At 57.9% G+C, this 18,861-nt stretch overlaps 1 protein-coding gene across 1 annotated transcript; it reads left to right on the plus strand.

Moving 5' to 3' along the window:
* Positions 1-3,031: 3,031 nt before the first annotated feature.
* KIF12 (kinesin family member 12) lies at positions 3,032-10,111 on the plus strand. The gene is made up of 19 exons (XM_008155327.3): positions 3,032-3,057; positions 3,128-3,193; positions 3,284-3,362; positions 3,523-3,650; positions 3,766-3,841; positions 4,409-4,543; positions 4,714-4,849; positions 5,853-5,944; positions 6,081-6,237; positions 6,764-6,882; positions 6,966-7,070; positions 7,651-7,753; positions 7,834-7,924; positions 8,100-8,186; positions 8,554-8,644; positions 8,715-8,819; positions 9,336-9,436; positions 9,530-9,648; positions 9,972-10,111. The coding sequence occupies exons 1-19, from the start codon at positions 3,032-3,034 to the stop codon at positions 10,109-10,111; spliced, it is 1,956 nt and encodes a 651-aa protein (XP_008153549.2).
* Positions 10,112-18,861: the final 8,750 nt, after the last annotated feature.

Consider the following 18,861-nt stretch of genomic DNA (forward strand, 5'->3'; position numbering starts at 1 on the left):
TGCAGGGCCCGGTGCTGAAGCCAGCACAGTCCCTCGTCCCAATAGACAGGAAGACCAACCTAGTGCATTCAGCACTGAACGGTCCCAGGAGGCTGCAGGGACAAACACAACCCCAACCTGACCTGGTGGGAAGGGGGTGATGGGCAAGGCTTTCTCTGGGGAGGCTTGCAGGACAAGCCCACCAGGCAGAGGACAGCATTCCCGGCAGAGGGGACAGCGGGAGCAAATGCCCAGGAGAATTAAAGGGAAGCCCAGGAAAGCTTTGGGCTGGAGCTCAGGGTGCAGGGACAGAGGGCGGTGGGTAGTGGAGAGGGACAACAGAGGGGTCAGCAGAATACAGAGTCCGTCCGAACGAGCTTGAGGCTCAGTGGGGGGACTCAGTCCTTACTCTGAGGTCCCAGAGAGTCAGGGTGGGGTTTTCCCAGGGAGGATAACTGGGATTGAAAGGAGGGGTGGATTGAAGGGGCTGGAACCGGGAGCAGGGGTGTGCATGGGAGGGTCCCTGGCTGCTCAATGTGGCTTTTATTCACTCCCTCAAGGAGCGTTTCTCGTGGGCCTGCTCATCCCTCTCCGCAGCATCAGGCTGGTTAGCCCCTGCACGGTGCTCAAGCTCAGCAATAAATGTATGGAAAGAGCGTGGCTGCGCTTCACAAAGCCTCCTTTGTGACCAGCCCAGGGGCCATGGAGGCGCGGTACTCTGCTGCCCTCTAGCGAGGCCTGGGGACACAGCCCTGTGGAGTCCAGCCAGCCTCTCAATTTCTGTTTCCCCAAATGCCTTTCCTCTGTCCCTCCCTCAACCATGGGACCAGCTGTTCTGGATGAAAAGTGCAGTTTGGGAATAGAGGGCAGGCTCAGAGCATCCAGTGATGTACGCATACTGACTCAGGTGGGGAGCCTGGTGCAAAAGTCCCCCTAAACAGCTCGTCACGCCCCAATATGCACATCTTCCCTGTCTCTGCACTGCCTCAAAATCGCTTTGGTGTGGCTCATCTCAGCCCAGTGTGAGGCAGACAGAAACTGATAAAACCAACGCACACTAAGATGTGAATGACCGACAGTTCTTAACCCCTTTAAGGGTATTTAAGGGAGCAACTGTTCGTTCACACCTAGAAAGGCAGCCGGCCAGGGCAGATCGATAGCACCGGGACTTAGAGCTCCATCCAAGTTCCCGGCTGAGACCTCACCTCCCATTCACAGCTGCTCTCTCCTTAGCCTCCCCTGCCTCACCTCTGTTTCCTTGCGTGAGTGTGTGTGTGTGTGTGTGTGTGTGTGTGTTCATCTGAAAAGCAGGAATAGTAATGCTTGCCCTAAGATTAAAAAATATATAATACGTTAAGGAACTTCAGAGTTGAAAGGAATCTTGAAGATCATCTAGGGCAGTGATGGGCAACCTTTTGAGCTTGGTGTGTCAAACTTCGCCAAAAAACTGAGCATAACTCGGGTAGTGTGTCACTTTGAGGAAAAAAACATTATTTCGCAAATGTTTCATCCTCGGGAGCAGCAAATGTTTCATCCTCGGCATGCGGCCGCCTCAGCGGCCGCGTGTCATCAGAAGTGGCTACGCGTGTCAGTGCTGACACGCGTGTCATACGTTCGCCATCACTGATCTAGGGATTTTTATTTTGGCTTTTAGGTAAATCTTCACAATTTATGAATCACTTTCCAATACAGACACTCTTCGAATTACGATAGGGTTATGGCCCAATAAACCCATAGTACATTAGAAATCTATTAAGTCTAAAATTCATCTAATACCATACTGGAGAGTGCCGATGATTCTTTGCCCGCGTGGCTGTGTGGCTGACCGGGAGCTCCGCCCGCTGCCGCCGCCACCACCATGAGGAAGCATCTCACTGCGTGCGCATCACTAGCCTGGGAAAAGGCCAAGATGAAAAATTCAAAGTACAGTTTCTACGAAATGCCTGGTGCTTCTGCACTATGGTAAAGTAAAAAAAAACCCTTGGTTGAGCCATTGTAAGTCAGGGACGGTCTGTCTGTACGCCGTCTCATCCAAATCTCAGAACAACTAAGTAAAAGCATTCATCTCTTTTAACGGGAAGGAAGCGGGTGAGAAAGGGGAAAGGACTTGCCCAAGACTCTGCTATTTTAGCGGGGACAGGTAGCTCTTGGCTCTTCCCTAACCCTCTCTATGGATCCTTCCTGCCTAAAAGGCCCTATGGCCCTCCTCCGCCACCCTCACCTCCTGCCCCAGAGGCCTCTGCATTCCTGCAAAGCCCCTGCACCCTAGATAGTACCTACCTGACTCCCTAGCAAGACGAGGGGACTCCTCTGCCCAGTGCCCTGCATGGAGGCTGGCACTGAATGGGTAAGTGCCCCACCCCAGCTCATTCACAGGCATCTCGTCAGACCAGGACGGGGTTAAACAGCAGGCCTGGCCTTGAGTCAGCCTTGGCATTGGAGAAGCGGGTGACCCAATGTTTAACCAGATGCTTTGGGCCCTTCTGTCAACTCAGTCAAGAACTCAATCCAGGCTGGTCTTTCTAGAGCTGAGTCCTGGCCCCTCCCACCCACCTCCGCCTCTCCCCTGCCTGGGTCCTGGGAAGTGAAATAGCCTGAGCTGCTAGGGAGGGGGATGGAGGGAGGAAGATTACAAAACTGGAGCAGAATGTGGCCAGAGTAGGGAGAGCCTGGTCCATGCTCTGCCCAGGATTGCCATGTGGCCTTCCCATCCCTGCCTCAGTGTCCCCATCTGTACACAGAGGAGGCTGGTCTGGGTGGTCCCTCCTGATGGGTGTGGGCAAGAGCAAGGGATCCTCAGACTCCAGAGCCCCCTAGCTGGGGGTCCCTAGCTTGGAGAGACTTTCTCCACCACGGAGGTGAGGCTGGGTAAATCTTTAACTAGCGGCCCCGGGCAGGCCGAGCCTTTCCGGATGGATGACTGCCTGGGAAGGGGGGATGGGGCGGGGGGTGTGGGTGTGCACAGCCAGTCGCAGTGTGGTGGAGAAGGGAGAGTAGGGGGGAGGGAAAGGAACGGGACGGAGCAGAGCTAACTCCCGGAGCAAAGCAGGACATGGAGGAACGGGGATCCCCCGATGGGTAAGCAGCGATCCTGGGGGGTTCGAGGCCCGCTGGGCACAGGATGGTTTAACTCGCCTTGCTGCCACAGGGACCCCGCGCGGAGCCTGGAGCAGGGCCCCGAGGGGCCGGAAACGCCCATCCAGGTGGTGCTCAGGTGGGTGTAGGTTGGCTAGGTGGTGCCTGGGAGAGGAAGGGACCGATGGAGACATCGGGATGGACCATCCACCCTCCCGTCGGACCCCAGGGTGCGTCCCATGAGCGCTGCCGAGCTGCGCCGGGGGGAACAGAGCGCGGTGCACTGCTCGGGGACCCGGACTCTGCAGGTGAAGAACCCTCCCACCCCCAGAACCTAAAAATCCTACCGGAGAACGCCTCCTCCCTTCCCCCAGGCAACTCAGTCCGGGCCTCGCCCTCCCGGGCCCCGCCCCAGACCCCGCCCTCCCGGCCAGGCCCCGCCCCCTTCTCCACCGCCCCCTCCCTCAGGTGAGCCCCCCGGGCGGGGGCCCGGACGTGGCGTTCCGCTTCGGCGCCGTGCTGGACGGGGCGCGCACCCAGGAGGACGTGTTCCGGGCGAGCGGTGTGCGGCGGCTCGGGGAGCTGGCGCTGCGCGGGTGAGTGAGGCCCTGGGGATGCTCCGCACCCCAGCACTGCCCTGACCCGTCCCCCCGCCGCCACCACCACCACGCCCGCTGCCCAGATCCAGCCACACACCCCTGCCGCCCGCAGCTTCTCCTGCACCGTCTTCACCTTCGGCCAGACCGGCTCCGGGAAGACCTACACCCTCACGGGGCCTCCTCCCCAGGTGGGCTGAGCTCCCCTCCAGGGTCAGGGTGGGTGGGGAGCCTCTGACAGCGCAGGCCCCCACAGGGAACGGCCTTGCACAGTGCGACTCAGCCCCACGTATTTGCAGACAAGGCAGCTGAGGCCCAGAGAGGTGAAAGGATTTGCCCAATGTGGACTTCAAGTTTTGTCCCTTTAAAAATATATATTTTTTTTATTGGTTTCAGAGAGGGAGAGAGATAGAAACATCATTGATGAAAGGGAGTCATTGATTGGCTGCCTCCTGCATGCCCCCTACTAGGGATAGAATCCACAAAGGTGGGGTTGGGGGTTACCCTTGACCGGAATCCAATTACCCTTGACCGGAATCCAACTGGGACCCTTCAGCCCCCGACTGAGCCAAACCAGCTAGGGCCAGTTTTGTCCCTTTTACTGACAAGCTCGGCCTTCATCTGTGAAATGGAAGCGGTAGTACTGACTGAGAGAAGTAAAGGAGATGTTATACAGGAACTTGGCCTAGTTCCTGAGGCATGGTATACAAGGGCGCTAGGAAGGGTGGTTATTACTGTGGTAGTGTTTCTGCCCCCAGGGAGAGGGGGCGCCTGTACCCCCCAGCCTGGCTGGCATCATGCAGAGGACCTTCGCCTGGCTGTTAGACCGGGTGCAGCACCTGGACGCCCCCGTCACCCTCCACGCCTCCTACCTGGAGATCTACAATGAGCAGGTGGGGACGGAGATGAGTGGAAGCGCACAGTTGAATGGGGGCCTTGCTTCCCAAGGAGCTTGGGTCGGGGGGCAGAGTGGGGGAGGGGGGGCGTGCTGATGTTGGTAAGGTCTGGGAGGGGCGTGGTTGGACTCGGGCCCCTTCCCTCACACGCCACCCTCATCTCCCAGGTTCTAGACTTGCTGAGCCTGGGGTCTCCCCGGCCCCTCCCTGTTCGTTGGAACAAGACCCGGGGCTTCTATGTGGAGCAGCTGCGGGTGGTGGAGTTTGGGAGTCTGGGGGCCCTGATGGAACTTCTGCAGATGGGTGCGTGCTGTCTCAGGGGAGCTTTGGGGTACAAGGGAAGCCCGTCCCTCTACTGCTCGCTGAATGCACTCGGGGCCCCTGGCTGGAGCTGTGGGGGACCAGAGATGACCCTTGTGGGAGCGAAAGGGCCAGCAAAACAACAATTTAGACACCGCCCAAGGATACCTCCCATCCCACCCCAGACCTCCTGCTGATTCTGTCTTTCAAACTCGTTCTGGGCCCACCCTCTTTCCAGTCCAGGCCCTCTGCCTCAGTCAGCTTTTTTTTTTTTTTCTTCCTAGAGAAATCTTCCCAACTCAAGGCTCCCCAGTTCCAATCTGTGCTCCTCCAGGCGGCAACCCACATCCCTCTTCCCCTCCAGACCCTCCAGACCCTTCCAATGTCCTGAGGGCAAAGGTCACGCCTATAACCTAGCCCAAAGGGGTCCTCAAACTTTTGAAACGGGGGGCCAGTTCACTGTCCCTCAGACCGTTGGAGGGCCGGACTATAGTTTAAAAAAAAAACTATGAACAAATTCCTATGCACACTGCACATATCTTATTTTGAAGTAAAAAAACACAAAACGGCAAAAACACCCGCATGTGGCCCTCGGGCCGTAGTTTGAGGACGCCTGACCTATAGGACCCCTCTGTTCCAGTCCCATTCATTCATCCAATGTTTCTGAGATGTCTCATTACTCACCCGCAGTCTGCTTGCTGGTCCTGTGTGAGACTCCAGGCTCCTGCCAGCGCTGTGCCCGCGGATCTCTCTGCTCGCTCTCCTCCCTTCACACAGCAGTTTGAGGGACGTTTATCAAATGTGACTCTGACTGACATTCTTCCGCTCAGCTCTGTCTATACCCCTCTCACCTGCTCGTGCTAGAGCCAGACCCCACATCCCATCATCCTCTTTCCTGTGGAGCCTTTGCACAGGCGGGCCCCTCCCTCCCCAGGATGCGTCTGCTCCTTTTCTGCTATTGATCAGGTTCCTCTAAGGCCCAGCTCCTGCTGCTTTCCCCCTCCAGGCCTTAGCCGTCGCAGGAGCTCAGCGCACACCCTGAACCAGGCCTCCAGCCGGAGCCATGCCCTGCTCACACTCCACATCCGCCGCCAAACCGTGAGTGGCCCAGCCTGGGGAAGGAGCTGGCGCGGGGCCCTCAGCACAGGTCCGCCTCAGGGTGTATAAAGCAGCTTGGGTGTGCACAGGAGGACAGAGTAGAAACCAAGTCCCCACCAAGCCCTGACCCCCCCAGGCCCAGCAGATGCCTCCCGTGGATCCCGGGGAACACCCGGCCGGCGGGAAGCTGTGCTTTGTAGACCTGGCTGGCAGCGAGAAGGTGGCGGCCACCGGATCCCGCGGGGAGCTGATGCTTGAGGCCAATAGCATCAACCGCAGCCTGCTGGCCCTGGGTGAGTCCCTCATCTTGCCCGGCCTGTAGCTGCGCAGGAAGCGGGGAGCAGGGGGGGGAGGGGGAGGAGGAGACAGGGGGTTGTAGTGCATGAAGAGCTGTGAGCCAGGGCTACAGGCCTCCTACCTCTCCCCTCTTAGAACATGGTTGATGAGTCTAGAAACCCCATAAACTTGATTCTACTAGAAAAAAGCTGCATTCTAACCTGGGAGGCAGGCACACTCAAGTGCACAGTATGAGCCCTCAGACGCTCAGCCTGTCCCCGCGCAGTTGGGAAAGCAGAGGCCCAGCAAGGGAAGAAGGGACAGACCTGTCTCCCCACCTCCACCCCAGAGGGCGTGCTGAGGAGACGTGCAGGGAGCGCCTCTTCCTTCAATCCGTTTGCCAGGCATTTCCTGAGCCCCCGCCGAGTGCCAGGCCCTGTGCTGGGCATTGGGGCGTGGGCGGAGCTTCCTGCTCTGCACAGACCAGCTGCCTGGCCTTGGGCCAGGGGTCTAACCTCGCTGGGCCTTGCTCTTCCCACCCAGGCCACTGCATCTCCCTGCTGCTGGACCCTCGGCGGAAGCAAAGCCACATCCCCTTTCGAGACAGCAAGCTCACAAAGCTGCTGGCGGACTCCCTGGGGGGGCGCGGGGTCACCCTCATGGTACCTGAGTGGGGCTGGCAGGGAAGAGTGGGGCTTGAGGGGGGGGGCTCCCAGAGAGGAACACTCAGGGGCCTCCTCCCCAGGTGGCCTGCGTGTCGCCCTCAGCCCAGTGCCTTCCTGAGACCCTCAGCACCCTGCGATACGCCAGCCGAGCTCAGCGGGTCACTACTCGGCCCCAGGCCCCCAAGGTGAAGGAAGGAAGACACAGGCAGAGGGGTGGCAGGGGCGATGGCCGGGGTCAGGCGGTAGTTGGAACCTGAGTTGGTGTCACCGTTGAAATCTGGGATTGAGTCAGAGTGAGGACTAGAGTTGAAATCTTGATGGTGGGGCCACGACTGGGTAGGATGGGGTCAGTGTCAGGGTCACGGTCAGCGTTGTGGCAGGTCTCAGGTGGGAGTCTGATTTGGGATATGATTCGGGGTCTAGCCTGGATCCCAACTGGTGTCATGATGAAATCTGAGTTGAGTTGGGGTCTGATGTGGAGTCTTGTTTGGGGTCTGAACCAAGATTTGAACAGAACTAACTTTGGGTTGGACTTGGAGCAGGGTCCGGCTTAGAGGGGGCCCTGCCCTGCTAGCACGCAGCTGAGGCCATAGGCACTTCGATGCCCTGGGACCCGGTGCCCCCTCCAGGTGGACGTAGCCTTGTGCCAGGGTGCAAAGCCTGCGAGGGCAGCATGGGCTGGTTCGAGGCCCCCTCCCACCCCACTCCCGGGGCCCTTGCACGACTTGCGCCACTGCGGGTGGCAGCTCCGGCCTCTCTCCGCAGTCCCCGACGGCAAAGCAGCCCCCGCGCCTGGAGACGGAGATCTTGCAGCTCCAGGCGGAGAACCGGCTTCTACGGTCCCAGCTGAGCCAGATGGACCTGAAGGGTATGAGCTCCCGGGGGTGTAGGTGGGACGTGGAGAGCATCTGGGCTCCTGTGGGTCCGCCATCTCCCCCTTCCCTGCAGCCTCTGGATTCAGCGGGACCCGCGTGGCCTGGGCCCAGCAGAACCTCTATGGGATGCTCCAGGAGTTCATGCTGGAGAATGAGAGGCTCCGGTAGGGCCTCGCCAGGGGACTCCGTACCCGCCCCTCACTGCCCGGCTGCGTCTGCCAGGCGGCCCCCTCCCCGCTCCCTGACTCCTTTCTGGCCCCACCTACCTGCAGTGTGGGGCTGGCTGATACCCCACCCACCCGCCCTGCTTCCTGTCACCTCCCTGGGGCCTCTTCCCAGGAAAGAAAAGAGCCAGCTGCAGAGCAGCCGGGACCTGGCCCGGGATGAGCAGCGCGTCCTGGCCCAGCAGGTCCACGAGCTGGAGCGGTGAGCACGGCCACCAGCCCCGAGACAGGCCTAGGGCAGGTGGGAAAATGGGACGGTTAAGAGTCTGACCTCTGGATTCAGGCCACCTGGGTTCAAATTCCAGCTCTGCCACCTACTAGCTGGGTGACCTTGGTGAGTCAGGCCACCTCTCGCTGCCTGGGTTTCCTCCGCTGTAAAATGGGGGTGATACGGTGCCCACCGAATAGGGCTGTTTTAAAGATGGGTCGAATGAGCTCCTATGTTGAGCACTGCAAAGGGTGCCTGGCACATCGTGGTGCCCAGGGGGTATTTGTTAAAACGGGGCATGTGGGGACCAGCCTGGTGGTGGGGTTGAGGGCTGCAGGCACAGACCCCCTGTTCTTTCCAGGCGCCTCCTCTCGGCCTGCTACCTCCACCAGCCCCCCCCTGGCCCAGCCCCACCGTGTCCCTGTGCGATGGCGCCAGCTCCCTCCTGCCATGTGAGTCTCTGCCCAGCCTGAAGGGGGAGGAGCAGGGGTGACAGGGAGCCTCTGACATGCCCTCTTGCAGGCCCTGCCACCCCTCTGCTCCTGCCCCTGCTGCCACCTCTGCCCCCTGTGCCGAGCCCCACTGGCCCACTGGGCCTGCCCACGGAGGGAGCTCCACCTGCCCCAGGTAGGAAAGGCCACAGCAGGGGTGAGGGGAGGTGAGGAGAGCTGGGGCCTTGATCCAGGGGTCAGCCCAGGAGGCTCCAGAGCTCCAGGGCCTCGGGGCCCCAGGCTGGGTCCTGGGGAAAGTGGCTGATTGGGCTCCTGCCCGGGGTTCAGAATCACTGTTTACCTCACCGCCCTCTTCCCATCCTGCCTTCTTTTAGTAACTCGCTCTGCCATTGGCTTATTCCTCCCTTCACTTACATGCTACTCATTTATGCATTTGCTTATTCACTCCTTCACTCACTCGCTCACTGACTCTCCTCTGAGCTCTTTGCTTTGTACCAGCCCCTGTTCTGGGCACTGAGGATTCTGCCCACAGAAGAAGTAACCAAGACCCCGCCCCTTTATGCCCATCCGGCAGTCTTGGTGCCCCTGGGGCAGGTGTGGTAGGGCCGGTGGCATTGTGATCAGCACCCGGAAGTAGGGCACAGAGAGGCAGGGCTGAGGTCACCCGTGTCGGCTGTGGTCTTTCTTGCAGGTGTTTGGCCCTAAGGCCCCCGACGGCGTTCCCCCGTCTGCCCGGCCCCCACCCTGGGTGCCCCCGTGCAGCCCTGGCTCTGCCCAGTGCCCCCGACAGAGGTGGGCCCAGCCCTGGGGCACTGGGGCAGGGGGTTGGGGGAGGCCTGGGCACTTGAGGGCTCACCTCCCACCACCCAACTCCCCCCGGCCCAGGAGTCACAGCGACTGGACTGAGACCCGAGTCCTGGCGGAGATTCTCACCGAGGAGGAGGTGGTACCTTCTGCACCCCCCCTGCCCCCGGGGCCCCCGAACACGTCGCCAGTGTTGAGAGGTGAAGACGGGAAAGAGGGAGGAGCCCCTAGGGTTTTCTGTGATCGCAGGCCAGAACGCACCCTCTCTGGAACATAGTCTTTCCATTTCTGAAATAGGGCACAGGTTAGGAGGTAATTCCTAAGATCTTTCTAGTTTCCAAACTTGGAATTCTCTTCTTCCTAGGGCCACCTTCATGCCCAGATATATACCAAAGCCCAGGGTGTATGGGGGGGGGGGGGGGCAGGCGGGGGAGAGTAGGTACCATCTGAAGCTTCCCCAGAGGATGTTGGGACCTGATGACCCCAGGGTAGTGCAGGCCTCGAGTGTCACCGTCCCCCTCAGGTGGGGCCACGGTTCCAAACCTGGCCCGGAGGCTGGAGGCCCTCAGAGACCAGATCGGCAGCTCCCTGCGCCGTGGCCGGGGCCAGCCAGCCACGCATGAGAGCAAACGGAGCCCCAGCCGAGTCCTCCCTCCCTGCTGAGCGCAACCTGGGAACACAGGAGGCCACCGTGTGACCTTGGGCTGGGCTCTTTGCTCTGGGGCTTCGGTCTCCCCATCTATTAAATGGGGATAGCAGCTGCCCATCCATTCTGCAGCCTGGCTGGGCAAGGACCGTTCCCGAGGGTCAGGGGTGAGGGCTGGAGGGCCGTTTTGGGGAGTAAAGGGAGGGTGCCACCCCGGACTATGTGTAATGAGACTGGATTCAGGAGAAACCGGGCAGCAGGTGATGACATGTACGTGACAATAAAGAGGCCTCAGCTCCAAGTCTGGCTGGTCCTGTCCTTTGGGTAGTCACTCACTTCCCATGGGGACATCCCGGACGAGGGGTTCTCGGGGGAGTCTGAGGAAGAGAAGGCAAGGACTCTTGGCAGAAGTGTGTGTCCCCTTCTGATCAGGAATATCCCAGGTTCCATCTCCTTTCATGTATCACATGCATTTTAACTGAGCAACTATTATGCGCCACTGGGACAGCACGGGGGATCAAAGGATGAGCACCTCCAGGCAGGAGACCTGAAGGAAACGGAGTTGGCCTTAAGCTGGGGCAAATGGCGGGCTGAGGGGCTTGCTTCTCTGTGCCCCTGCATGTGGCCTGGTGCTGGAGGGACCATGAGCCCTGCGTTCTGGTGCCACAGGCCTGCTCTGAGATCCTGAGCAAGCCCTGCACCCTCCCCAGACCACTTTCTGGTTTTCAGTCCGTCGGATGGGGGGGCACGGTTCCCTGTCCTGTTGAGCTCTAGTGAGGGTCAGGGGGGTGAGGAACCTCAGGATTCCTGGTACATGCTCAGTAGGGTGCAGTGGATCTACAATTAAGGGGAAGCCCAGACATGACATGAGAAATTGGAGGACCACATTATAAAAAGGGCCACATAACCTAACTGTCCCATTTTATAGTTAGGCAAACTGAGACCCAGGTGGCTAATTCCTTGGTTGGTTCAGACCCTCACTCTTTCAGGAACACCACCGGCATCCACTCCAAATCAAGGCGGTGAAAAGATTGACAAGGGACAAGCTGGCTTTGACCAGGGAGCTCACAGTCTGGTGGGGGACAGACAGATTTACAACCTCACACATGTGCTTTGAAGGGGAAGCATGGAGGAAGGTCCCCCGATCAGAAATTGTTGAGGGGGTCAAAGAAGGTTTGCCAAAGAGCTGTGATAAAGGCCCCGAAGGTGAACAGCAGGTGGAGGGAGGGGCTGTGGAGGCAAAGGCCCAGAGACCCTGATGTTCCAAAGGTGGCCAGCAGCAGGCAGAGCACGGCCTTGTGGGTCACATCCGGAGCTTGGGCTTGTCTCGAGGACAGAGGAGAGCCACAGAGGGGTCTTGAGGAGGAGTCACCAGCTTGGATTTGCATTTGGGTCACACGAGCCACTGTGGCAGGTGGACTGATTGGTGATGGTGAGCTGGAGGCAGGGGGGCCAGGAACATGACCAGTGCAGGGAGGCGATGAAACTCCTCAACCAGAAGTACCTGAGCCAGGCCTCGGGTCAGAGTCCCCTGAGACCTGGACCCTGGGCTCTGGCGAGGCCTCAAGCAGGCCAGCTTCAGCCACGGGCTTGGGGAGCACTGGGAAGGAGCAGGGAGCCGGGGATCCCCTAAGGAGGGGGTGGCAGTCATCACTGGAGAATGCTCAGACTTGCCCACAGTCATGGCCCGAGAAAACAAGTCCCGTTGCTCCCACCCCACTGCCCAGTGCAAGACCAAGCAAGAAAAGACCCAGTGCTGTCCTACCCACCATGCTGGGAAAGAGCCCTAATTATGCTCTCCTGGCCCAAGAGAAGTGAGGACCCACAGACAGAAGCAAGGTGCCTCGCAGCTACACTTGAGCATGCTGTGTGACTTGGGGCAGGCTACTTGACCTCTCTGAGCCATCCACACTGTAGGGCCTCTGACTGAGTCTCTCTGCAGGGCTGGTCCCTGAAATGGGCCAGCAGGGTCAGCCCAGGTTGGAGCCCCCAGCAGCCAGGAATCAAAAGGCAAGACTTGTGTTGAACAGTGGAAACTGTGGATGGACGGTGACCATGGAGGCAGAGCCCAGGGCGGTGAGGTAACGGCAGACACCACAGGCAGCTGGACCCGATAGAGGTGGCTGTGGGTAAGCCCACAGACTGAGCCGCACAAGTTCAAGTCCCGGCGTCATCACTTCTCCATGAGTGATCCCGGGCAGGTGACTTCGCTGCGCTGAGCCTGAGTGGCCTCACCTGCAGAATGGACGCAATAGTAGCCCCTCTGGGGATGGTCCTGGGGATAAATCCACGGCTATGTGGCAGGAGGGCAGCACGAAGCTTTGCCTATGGCAGACGAGTTAACCAAAAGCAACTTGTAGTCAACAAGGCAATTCGATGGAATTGACGATCTGGATTTTAAAAATGAATAATCCAACCAATATTTACCGAGAACCCACGTTGGGCCAGCGTGGAACAAAGCATAAGCATCCTTATCCTCATGGACAAAAAGAAAATGGGCAACATCCGTGGGAGGTCAGTGACACATGCTGTGGAGCCTAACAGTGGGGAGGCCCTCGGCCAGGGCAGGTGCAGCTCTAACTCGGGGGCAGGAAAGGTCTGCAGGTGGCATGTGTGCAGAGGCCCGAGGGAGGGGAGGAGGGTGAGCCCGACATGCCATAAAGTCACTTTTCCTGCTCTAGGTGATTTTGATGCCCCATCAGCTTGGGTGGCTCGGTACGCTGCATCGTGGCCCTGCTTGCTGGGAGGTCTCCGGCCTCAGGCAGGGAAAGCCCCTGGCACCGAGCGTGAGACTTTCCTTAAATGCCTTGGGAGGACGGACAGGGACCACCCAGGGGGACCCTGGCGGTTGCCGCTTCATTTGTGTTTGGATGATTCCTTTTCCCATTGGAACCAGCCACGATTTTCCAGTTTCCTAGTTCCAGCTCGGCAAAGCTCCCACGTCCTTTCCCAGAGATAGACACAAGACGCAAGGGGATAAGTCGCCACGTCCCCCACCTCCCAGTCACCAGGCTCACTCTAGAACTGCCGCTTGTCCAGAACCCCTAAGCACTAGGAAGTCCATGGGACCCAGTCACGTATCAGGATCTTCGAATCCGGTAGTCCTTACTGATGATTTGTGAATTGCAGAGGACGTGTCTGCAACCCTGAAAGCTATAGGCCTTCCCCAGAATGCTGGGATTTGGGGTGCTTTGGCCCCATGAAATAAGATCGTGGTTTTCCAGAAGAGTGAGACTTAGAAGATGGTCTCTGGTACCTCAGAACATTAGAACTGGGGGCAGCTCTCAGAAATCCCCGAACACTGTAGGGATTGCCCAGCATTCCGAATCCCTAAATGATCTCTCTGAAATTTTAAAACATTGTGTAGAAGTTAGGAAGGAGTCTCTGGAATCTTTGGCTGGGGGTGGGGATGTTCACCAAGAGCTCGAGGGTCATCCGGAAGTTTCTATAATGCTGGCCAATCTAGAGAGCCACCTAGATGTCTAGGGCCCTGTGTGAGTTCTCCAGATCCTTGGGGACCCGACTCCCAGCCAGTGCAGGATGGGTTGTAGGACAGCACAAGCATCAGGAAAATCACTCCTGTGGGTACTTGTGTTTAAAAGGTCCTGAGGCCTCATGAGGTGAAGTCAGTGTGAGAGTCTGTGAAGACCCTGCTGCCGAGAACATCCTGCCCCGTCTCTGCCTGCTTTGGCCACACCAGCCTTCCCTCAGAAGTGCCCAGCTTTCTCTCACTCGGGGTCTTCCTTCTCTATAATGACACATTCGCCCCCCAATTAATATTTATTCAATGTTATATACAACATTTCAACCGCTTCCAAGGCTATTTTGTGTCCTCTTAGGTGACATTTTCCATTTTCATCTTCTGGTCCCCCTGCCTCCATCTTCTGGTTGAGCTTCCAAAGGACTCATCTTCCTTTATTTTAAGCAAACACACAGGTGGGGCCAGGTGGGGCCAGGTGGGGGTAGCCTTGCTATGAAACAACGAGCAGCAGCTACTGGAACTTGTAGACGGATTGGGGCTGGCTGTCGTTGGAGACCAGGACGAGTCAGGAGACCTGGGTTCGAAGCATGTTGCAACAGACCTACTATGTGAGCCAGACAAGCCCCCCGGCCATCACTGACATCTACACGGGCTGGCCATCAAGGAAGACCTTTGGAAGTCAGCTCAGGGCTCTGATCACACACTCTCTCATCCATCACACATTAAGTCCCTACTTGAAGGCCAGGCCTGCTGGACCGGCCTGATCTGTTCCCAAGGAGCTTCCAGACAATTGGGGGGAAAGGACAATAAAAGCAACAATTGGTAGCCATGGAATATATAACAATCAGCAAATTTATGTGGCACCAAGCATTGTTCCCAGTACTTGCCATGTATGAACTCGCTGATTGCTCATAACTACTCTGGGAAGTAGGTCCCATTATTATCCTCGTGTTACAGTTGGGAAACCAAGGCAAGAAGAGATTCAGGAACTTTTCCAAGGTCATACAGCTAGTAGGTGGCAGAAGTGGGATTTGTACCGGGGTGGTCCATCTATTTGTACCGGGTGGTCTTGATTATGTGTCCTCAGCCACCATGCCAAGTGCCACCCAGTAGGACCACAGAGGAAAGGCAAAAAGAGGAGCAATTTCTATCCAACTCAGGAACCTCTGAGCACATGGGGCAGCCTCCCTGGAGAAGTTGGTCTCCATCAAAGCCCAGCAAGGCCAGACCATGCCGAGGTCTTTGATGAGGCAGAGGATGGGACTTCCCAAGGTCTTTTCCCTCCACGGAGGAACCCTCACCAACCCCAAAGATAAAGGAATCCTTTACAAACTACCCCAATGAAGCAGGATTCTGGGAAGCCTGAGCTGGAATCACCCACTCCCTCTCTCAACCTCCGATTGCCCCACATAGAGCTGTGCAAGCCTGAGCAAGGTGGTTAAGGTCTCTGAACCTCAGCCTCCTCCTCTGTAAAGTGGGGCTAAGGTTGGTTTACCCAGTGAGAAGTTACTAAGCGCTCATAGGGGATGGTGTGAGGATTGGAAGAGTGGATTCATATACATTGTTTAGGACAGAGCCTGGCATGCGGTCAGGGCTAAATACATGCTAGTTGTTACTACTATTTTTATTACTAATGGATGCTCTCGGCACAAACATTCTGCCATCCCCATACTCACGGGAGAGGAATCGCCTTCAGATCTGGACTCCGGTTACAGACTCATGAACTCGCTGACGTCAGCTCTGCCGGCTCCTTCCTGCAAGGATTCCTCCGGGGAGAGAAGTGTCCATTCAGGACGCTCGCCCAATGAACGAGCCAGGGAAGGGTTCCTGCTGGCCTTCCCCGGCAGCTGATTGGGAGGCAGTCGTTGGTCTTCACTGAAGAAAGGCCAGTGGGACTTTCCCAAGAGGCTAGCGTGCCGCGTGGTCTCAGAAAAGAGCTCTATTAGTCCCTCCGAGGACACAGGGTGACGTCGTCTCGGTCAGCCGGGAGTCAGGCCGGCCCTGGACGCCCTGCGTTCACGGACAGATAAGAGCAGCCTGAGAGGGCAGGAGATGCAGGCCGGCCGCTGGGAGTTTATTTCTCTGGGAGCCCTTTCTCCAGGGGTGCCCAGGGAACCAGACCCTGGGCCACAAGCTCTGTCCCCGGGGCAGCCAGGCCTCAAGGACACTCAGCTCCAAAGAGCCTCACTCTTGGCTTCTCCAGGCTCAGCCACCAGCTCTCACAATCAGGAAGCTAAATTGACAGCACCTAAGGGCCCCTCCCCCAGGGCCCTCCCCCAGGGCACCTAGCATTTACTATTTGCTAGGCTCTCTCCAAAGAGCAAGAACATGACAGGTTTCTCATCGTTTAATTCTTCGACACCACCATGAGCTCTTTTTAACCCCATTTAACAGAGGAAACGTCCCACATTCAGAAAGGTGGAGTCCCTTCGTGAAGGTCAGACAGGCCGGAAGGGGTCACTGACGGCCATGACCAGAAGCCAGGTCTGTCTGGGTGCAAAGCTCAGCTGCTTAGCCGTCACTGCTGGACGCAGCCTTGGGGAATCCTCCCAGATACACAGACTAATTCAAAATCGGAGGCACAAGGAAAAGCCACCGCAGAGCAAGGGCTCGTTGCTTTTTAAATGGTATCACTCATCCTATCACGCCCTCCCTCGCGGGCAATTATTCAAGGACTTGGCGAGGGTTTCCACCTCCCAGCCTCCCTCAGCTGTCTTCTATTTGGGTGGTCCTCGCTGGGGTCTGACCTCACAGTTCTAAGTAAGTCAATGAGCATGTATTCACTGAGCACCGACTAAGTGCCCAGCACCCTGCTAGGCCCCCGAAGAGGGAGAGAAGGGCCAGGTTGCAGGGGGGCAGACATGGAGCATGCTCTCGCTGGGGATGGGAGAGCCCGCGGTGAGGAGCTCAGCAGAAGGAAACAGCCGCCCCTGCTCCAGGTCTCTGAGAGAACATGGCCCGAGGTCCTGCTCTCTACCAGGTGTGCGAGGGGAGCAGAGTGACTCAGGTGTCAGGGAGACACACCTGGGTTTGAATTGCTTACCCACTGGCTGCCTGCCCTTGGACCCTGGAATACCTGATCCCCCAGCCTCGGTTTCCCCGTCTGCACAATATGACTACTATTGTAGTAAAATGATAGAACCTTAATGGGAGGGCTCCACAGCGCGTGATCCTGGAGTGCTCAGCACATCCCACGATGTAGGGGACCTTCCTGGAGTGATTTTTTCGGGGTACAGCCACCTCGCGGCCTGTAGCGGCTGTTCCCAATTCTGGCTCTCCAGGATGATCTCCCAGGGAACTCTTTGTCAAGGGGCCCCAGGTTCTGTAGCCGGGGTAGAGATAGACAAGGTGGACGCTGAATGTTTGGCACTCACCATTTTAAGCAGGTTCGGGGAGGAGCTCTCTGGTCCGGACAGTTCCACGGGCCTTTGCCTTAGCCTCTGGCTCCAGGCCTGTCCTACGCCTGCCTGGCTGTGAGCAATCCCGCCGTCTTTCTACAAGTCCTCTGCTGCCCTCTAGTGGGCATGGGATGCTCTCGCCTTCCTGCGGCCTGTGTGGAGCTTGCCTGGTACAAGCTGTGCTAAGGGCCTGTGATGACGTTGGTCCCGCCAGTGTGTACACGTGGGGAGCACTTTCACAGATGCCCCTCACCGGTTCTTATTTAAGCCTGGTCAAGTGAGTTATTATTGCCCGCGTTTGGAGGTCTAGATGAGGAAGGGGAGGCCGGGAGGGAAGCACTGCCCCATGGTCACACGGCAAGTTACTAGAACTGGGACCCGGATCTCCGAGTGGCCTAGCTCTTTGGGACAAGGGTGGGGGGTGATAACAAAGCCTCGAAATCATGGGGGGTGAGGAAATCTCCTCTCCCATCACCGGTCCTGGAGTCCGGGGTGCTGTTCACCTCCAGCTTTGCCACGAATGGGCAGACGTTGGCTCCAAGTCCAAGGGTCAGGCATTTGGGGCAAGGCCGGCAGCTGGTTACCTCCTCCTGGGGAAAGAAGGTCAGCTTCTGTGCCATCCCCTTCCACCATGAGCAGAGGGAGGCCTGAACCTTGACCACAACCTTCGATCTTAGTTCTGCCCCATGTTCTTGATGTCCCTGCTGGTCTAGTCACCAGGTATCCCCCCACCGCCCCCCCCACCCCCCAAAAACACACACACACACAAAAGAAATCAGGTCCCAGTGTCCAGTTCCTCCCTTCTTTCTGGAAAACACCCCAGAGAGTTGCTTTCTTGGGCCTCCCACTTCCACTGCCTCCTCATGGACCTCTCCTTGATTACGAATCTAGATGGCCCCTCACTTCTGAAAACCCACAGGTGCTCCCCATACAGTCCAGGTAACCAGCAAGCCCCTTGGCCTGGCAGCCCAGTCCTAGCTACTGGGCCTCGGCCACACCCACAGCCCCATCTTGCCACTCCCCTCTGTCCCCCAAGCTCCTGGCTTACGGTTTTTTGTTTGGTTTTTGTATTCCAAGTGCTTTTCTCTCCATCTCCCTCCTCTAAGCCTTTGTAGTTGCTGTTCCTTCTGCCTGCAATACCCTCCTCACCACGCACCCCATGCACTTCTGTCTGGCTGACTCCTCTCCCCTGGCCACGGCTCCCCCCATCACTGCAGTCACCATCCAGTCTTATCATCTTCTCCTCCCCCCTTCCCATCCCAGCCTGACCAGGAGTGAGCTCTGAGTCCAGTCCTGTGCTCCGTCCTGTCCTCGCCACCACGCACCCAGGGTGCATTTGGTGAATGAATGAGTGGACGAATGAGTAAGGGGGGGGGGAGACCCAGGGGGTTGAACATTAGTCTGATCTGTCCTCTGGCTCAGCCACAAGCTGGATGACCTTGAACAAGTTCCATTCCCTCCCGGAACCCGTGTTTTCATCTGATAATGAGGCCTCTCTTCCCCACGGCTCGGGACACCTCTGAGGCTCCGAGGCCTCCTACACGGGCCCTTCCCCGTGACATGGCTCCAGATCTGGCCAGGTATCCTGGGTCCCTGCATTCCCTAGGAGGACAGGGACCCAGAGCCTCCATCGCCCACCCTGAGGGCCAGAGAGGGAAGAGGGGTCAGCACCTCCTGAGCGCTACCAGCCGTGCATCTTTGAGTCCCGGGGTTAATTTTTTAAAAGCAGCTCAAAGTCCAGGGGGCCTTGGCAGAGTTTGCTCCCTCTGTGCTGGTTAATCATCTCGAGAGAGCAAACAGCCCTGGAGACAGGAGAAGTCGCCATCCTGGCCGGGCCTCTGGCCTCTCCCCTTCCCCAGGGAGGCTGTGCGGCTGGCTGAGCAGCCCT

Source organism: Eptesicus fuscus, chromosome 15 (genome assembly GCF_027574615.1).
Source record: "Eptesicus fuscus isolate TK198812 chromosome 15, DD_ASM_mEF_20220401, whole genome shotgun sequence".
NCBI classification, from domain to species: domain Eukaryota; kingdom Metazoa; phylum Chordata; class Mammalia; order Chiroptera; family Vespertilionidae; genus Eptesicus; species Eptesicus fuscus.

Coding starts and splice junctions, on each gene's coding strand:
- KIF12 (XM_008155327.3), top strand. CDS start 3,032: ATGGAGGAACGGGGATCCCCCGATGG. Junction 4,850..5,852: donor GATGGAACTTCTGCAGATGG/GTGCGTGCTGTC, acceptor TTCCCCCTCCAG/GCCTTAGCCGTCGCAGGAGC. Junction 5,945..6,080: donor TCCACATCCGCCGCCAAACC/GTGAGTGGCCCA, acceptor TGACCCCCCCAG/GCCCAGCAGATGCCTCCCGT.